The following is a 5,525-nucleotide window of genomic DNA, read 5'->3' as shown; positions in this document are numbered from 1 at the left end:
CAGGCCCCGGCCGGGCGCCACGGCGCCCGCTCTGCTGTCGGCCCCAGCTCTGCTCAGCCACGAAGGGAGCTCCCGGCCGGCCGCTCAGCGCCTCCCCTCCACCTCACCCCACGCCCCAGGGCGTCCCTGCTGCCTGCCGAAGAGGAAGGGGGGACCCAGTCCCGGTCCCCACGCTCAAGGCGGCTGGTGTGGCCGCCTCCCCCGAGGGGCAGCGAGGGCCCCGCCGGCCCAGTTCCCTCGCTGGGTGCTGACTCCCGGGAGCAGGGCCCACGCCCCACTGACAGGCCGCCCCCATCGAGGGCTGCCCTTCTGTGCCGCTCTGAAGCCTTGGGCCGGTGGCACCCCCCCGGGGGAGGGGCGGGCGCCACCACGCCCGTGCGCGTGGCCCAGTGGACATGCCTGAGCACACAGCACCCCGAGGAGCGGGACTGCAGCGCAGAGGGGCGCCGGGGGCCCCTGGGAATCTGAGCCCAAGCTGGCTGCCGCCGTCACCACTGTCCTCCGACCACCCGGCCGAGGGCTCCTTGTTCCCCAGCGGGGCAGAGTCCCCTGGGCCTGCGGAGCTGGGCGGTCACTCCACGGCCGGGCCCCTTCCGCGACGCCCGCAGCAGCACCCTAGGAAGAGCGGGGCTCTTCCCCTGTGGAGCGGCCGTGGGGACAGCAGGCGGGGCCAGGCCGCTGGACCATGCCTCTGGGAAGATGGAAACTTCCTTCTTGCCGAGGTGAGAAGTCAGAGCAGTTCCCGGGAAAATAACCAGTTTCCAGAGCCCGTGGGAGACAAGAACTGGAAAGATGCCTGTGCTGGGATCAGGTTCAGGCTTCTCTGCAGACGGGAAAATGGAGGCGCACGAGGGAGGGGGCCGCACCCCTCAGGCTCGGCCAGAAAGTCACGGTGTCAGCAGTGGGCCGACGCTGAGCTAGCGGGGCCCACGGCCGCCTCCCCACCCACGTCTGCCTCTGGCGTGGCCAGCACCTTCGAAGCACCCACTCATTTCACACCCACAGAACCCTGTGAGGGGACACGGCACCGGGGCCGAGGGTCCCCACTCTGTCCAGGCTGGGTTCTGACAGAGGCTGATTGGGGGGGGGCGCTATGTGAGGTATTATTGGGGAAACTGAGGCAGAGGGTCTCCCCAGACTCACCGAGGGTCAGGTCACAGGCCTCGGCGCCCTCCTGCAGGTCCACGCAAGCCCTGAGGCCGCCTGCCCCCAGGCCCTGCCCAATGCCGTGTGGGATTCCAGACCAGCTGGTCCCTGGGGCACGCAGCGCCCGTCCACTCACTGCCCGGTGCTTGACCCCTCGGCTCGGTCCCCACAGCGTCACAAGCAAAGCCCCTAGTGGACACTCGGGCAGTGGGCAGGTGCACCCAGACTCTGCAAGGGGCCACGACACGGTCCTGGTGCCCTCGGGCCAGGCCCGCGCTGCCCGAGTCACGGCCAGGGAACACACCGGCCCGGAGGCCCCACGCGGAGCCCACGCAGGGCCACCCTGCCCGCCTCCCCGATCACGTGCAGCGTTTGGGGACCGGTGAGACGCCTCAAAACACACACGCTCGGTTTTTTCTGGGTTGTTATGTCACTTTGGGGCGGGGCGGCCTGAGGAAATGACCCTAGTTTGGAACTCGAGGGGCGGAAATCTTTGTCCAAGCGGCTTTCAATAGTGAAAAGCTGGAAACCACCTAGAGGGTGGTCACAGGGCGGGGACCGACCCCTGGGCCTGCTTTGGCCGGACAGCGCAGGGCCGAGCAGTTAGAGACCGCGGCTGCAGGGGCAAATGCCAAGGGGGCAGGAGGAGGCCGACGGGTGCTGGGCAGGCCCGTGACGGGAACCCACGGTCCCGACTGCCGCCAGCGTCGCCAAACATGCCAAGAAGCGAAATCACGTGACAGCCTAGAAGTCCTTACGAAGCTGGAGAAACTGTAGGAGGATAGACGAGACTCGGAAAGGCGCCTAGGTCATGGCTTTGCAGTCGAGTTCAAGCTCTTAACCGTAAGGAACTTCACAGAGGGGTCCGGGAGCGACCCCAGACTCTTGCACAGTCATCTGGGGGGGAGCGGGGGAGAGGGATGTGCACCCCTGTCCCCCGCGGCAGCGCCCGGTGGGGTCTGGTCAGAGGGGCCCCCCGTGGGGGTGGCAGGACCGGGCAGCCTGTCTTCAGTGGCCCGGCCGCCCGCTGCGAGGCCAGGCTCTGTGGGCGAGGGCTGAGTGGCGGAAGCCAGCCTCTCACTGCTCGCACAGTCCCTCGTGCTTGGGTCAGGGCGACAGGAGGTTCCGCCGGGCCCGGAAACCCTCGCCTCTGCGCCGGGAGAGGCTCCACGCCGGGCCCAGGGGGTGAGAAGCTCGCCCCTCGCCTGCACAGCCCCAGCGGGGACCTCACTCACTGCACACCCGTGTGCACGGACACGCTCAGGCCACGGGCGCGTCTGCACCCACACAGCACACACACGCGCTTGCACACGCTTGCACACGCACACACTTGCACACGCTTGCACCCGCACACGCTTGCACCCGCACACGCTTGCACCCGCACACGCAGGGTCAGGCCCAGCCTCCCTCTTCCTGCTTTCACGCAAAGTTCGTTGGGTTGAAGGAAGTAGACCGTGAGTACCTTTTCTCCTTGGGCTCCCTTCGCACCCCGTTCTCCCTGCAGACCCTGGGGGGAGAGGAGGTCGGTAGCACAGAGTCTCGGGACCAGCTCTGCATCTCCCGCTTGAGGGCTGCGGACCGGCGGCCTGGGACGCCACGACGCCCCGTCTCCCGCGGCACTGACGCCACACTTGGCTGCTTCTGTCCCCCGCCCCGCCCCCGGCTGCTGGCACCCTGGGGTGGGCAGCAGGAGCTGATGAGTTGGGCTCTTCCCAGAGGGAGGCCGGGCGGCGCGGCCCCCCAGAAGGCACGAACACGTCCGCTGTGATGACCCAGTGTCCCCCGGCCACCGGGGAGCAGGGGCCGCGGGACCCTGGAGGTCTGAGCGCAGAGATGCCGCCAGGTCCGTGCTGGCTCCAGGGTGACACCTCCATCTCCGGGGCTGGCAAGCGCCGCGGGCACAGGGGCGCAGGGACTGGACTCGGGGTGCCATCCCAGACGGCGCAGGCTCTGAGAACCGCCTGGCCCGGGCAGCCGAGGCTCCAGACCACCTCGCTCCCGCCGGCTACTTTGGCCGGACACCGACACAGGGCTGGAGCGTCCCCGAGGCAACGCAGGCCACTCCGTGTTGGCCGCACCACGCCATTCTTTGGGGGCAGACTCAGTGAGACCACTTTGCTCCTCAGAAACCACTTCTATTTGCTGACCACTGGCGTGCGGCCACTACACCTCTTGCGTGTTTCCAGGCTGGGAGTGTGTGGGCTCCGCGCCCGCCAGGGCAAGGTGTAGATGGCCTCTGGGAGCCGGACACCCCTGGGCTCGGCTCAGACCCACGCTGCACTGTCGGGGCTGGGTGTGAGGGGGTGCACGTCGGCCTGTCCCCCCGCAGGGGTGGGCACCGTCCGCGTGGCTGGCCGGGCAGGTGCAGGAGGGGCCTGTCCTGCAGCCTGGGCCCGGCCCCCAGGACAGACTCCTTCACAGGGAAAATCTTTACTTACGGGAGCCCCGAGGTGTCCGTGAGGTCCAGGAAGCCCAGGTGGTCCTTGGGGTCCCTGCAGGAGGAAAGGCCAGGATGGAAGAAGGGAGACAGCGGCCCAGGAGCTGCACACAGCTCGCCCCAAGCGCCCTCTGCCGGCTCCTCCCGCCTGCAGCCCGCTGAGTCCGGGGCAGCGTCCCTCACACCAACGAGGGCGGGCCACGTGGACAGTCCACGAGGTACCGGGTGCCCGGGCCACCAATGCCGGGGCGGCTGACTCGGCAGAACCTACAAGACCTCTGGAGCCCTGAAGCTGCATTTCCTGAGTCAGCGTTAACCCAGGTTTCCTCGTCTAGTCCTGCTGAAGTACAGACACAGGGCACACAGGACGCAGGCACACACTCGCCCGGATAGGTCGTGGGTGGTGGGGACCCCAGTGCGTCGTGCCGAGGCTGACAGGGCGGCCTGAGACACGCTGCTGCCCGCCCGTGCTGGGCTACCCGGCCGGGGAGTGCACAGAGCAGGTGGGAGGCGACACCCGCATGGTGGGCAGGGGCCACGTGCGTGTCCACGCTCCGAGGGCAGCGGGCTTGTCCGGGGGGCCAGGGAGATGCAGGACACAGGACACTTACCCGCATGCCCACCTCACCGGGCAGCCCCGGCTCCCCCGGCTCTCCTGGCTCCCCCTGTGTGGAGGAAAGGATGTGTCACAGCCCAGAGGGGTGCAGCCTGGGCCGGCAGCCCAGAGGCTCGAGGGCTTCCATCCCCAGAACTCAGAGCCCAGTGCAGAGGCAACAAGGCTGCCGGTGGCCCGAGCCCAGACCCCGCGGAGGGAGGGGTCCTGCCCCACTCACCCCCCACCCCCCGCTGCCGGTGGTCAGCAAAAGGAAACCGGCCAGAGCAGCGAGGGAGCCGGGCTGGGGGGCGGGGGGCCGTAGCACAGCCCCGCAGGAGGCCCAGCAAGGGATCCCCTCTCTCTCCTTGGTCTCCCTCCAACCTCCTGCGCTACAGTTGAGGTGCCCACAGTCCAGTCTCCCATGCGGCCACAGACGACGGGCAGGGAGAGGTGGGTTTCTGCTGGGGGCGCGGTGGAAAAGTGGGCCGGCTCCCAAACAGCCTGAGTCGCGACCGGGTTTGCCTGGATTCCGTGCCAACCCAAGGTGGGGGTGAGGGGGCGAAGTTGGGGTGCTGTCAGGAAAAGGCTGGTCAGGAGGGTGCCTGGTGCTGCTTGGGTCTCGCACCCCACACCCTCCAGCTGCAAACTAGAGGCCTGGAGGATTCTTCACCTTGGACCCACAAGGGGATCCCCCCCCCCCAGGCTGTGGGGACAGCTGCTTGCCAGCCATGGAGATGGTCACCCCCACAGGCGCAGAGGTGATGCCCGGTGGCAGCCACACCCACCGGCATTACCGTTACCAAGCTGACCGCTGGGACCCCACAATCCTGGCAGAGGCTGCCCGCTGCCCAGGGCCTCTGACCAGGACCCCCTGAGTGCTGCGTGGGAGCCACGTACCCGAATGCCTTTGCTGCCGTCTCTCCCGGGGGGCCCCGGCAGGCCCAGGGAGCCCTAGGAGGAGAGAAACCAGGTGAGCCCGGCGCGAGAGAGGGGGGCCCCGGGGAGGAGGGCGCAGGGCCTCCGAAAGCAGAAGGTCCCCGAGGGGGATTCTGTGTGGCTCTTTCAGGGCCCAGTAGGGGTCGCGGGTGCCTTCTGGGCACCCACGGACGCAACACCCTGACTGGAGCGGCTGAGGCGGGTGGCGTCTCAGCCCCTGGACTTGCCGCGGGCCTCACGATCCCCCCGCCCGTTTGCGGCTCTGAAATTCAGACCGAAAGAGGAAACCAGCAGCGGCAGAGGCCATGCGGGGTGCAGCGCCGCCTGCGCCGTGACCGGCAGCGCTGCAGGGCGGCAGGGTGACGGGGGACAGTGGGGCAGGACAGCGGAGCTGACCCTCTGCGGCCCGCG

General features: G+C 68.7%; 1 protein-coding gene across 1 annotated transcript in view; it reads right to left on the bottom strand.

Annotated features, from left to right (window-relative positions):
- Positions 1-5,525, bottom strand: part of COL22A1 (collagen, type XXII, alpha 1) — a 144,036-nt gene that overhangs the window by 92,759 nt on the left and 45,752 nt on the right. The window contains exons 10-13 of the mRNA XM_004679973.1: positions 5,076-5,129; positions 4,195-4,248; positions 3,585-3,638; positions 2,609-2,653 (exon numbers count right to left, since the gene is read on the bottom strand). Coding sequence (XP_004680030.1) covers positions 2,609-2,653; positions 3,585-3,638; positions 4,195-4,248; positions 5,076-5,129 — 207 coding nt within the window. The remainder of the gene's footprint in view (positions 1-2,608; positions 2,654-3,584; positions 3,639-4,194; positions 4,249-5,075; positions 5,130-5,525) is intronic.

This window comes from Condylura cristata, unplaced genomic scaffold, assembly GCF_000260355.1.
Source record: "Condylura cristata isolate star-nosed mole 26May11 unplaced genomic scaffold, ConCri1.0 scaffold00009, whole genome shotgun sequence".
In the NCBI taxonomy this organism is placed as follows: domain Eukaryota; kingdom Metazoa; phylum Chordata; class Mammalia; order Eulipotyphla; family Talpidae; genus Condylura; species Condylura cristata.
The sequence above is the reverse complement of the archived record's forward strand: the minus strand, read 5'-3'. Positions and strand labels throughout refer to the sequence as shown.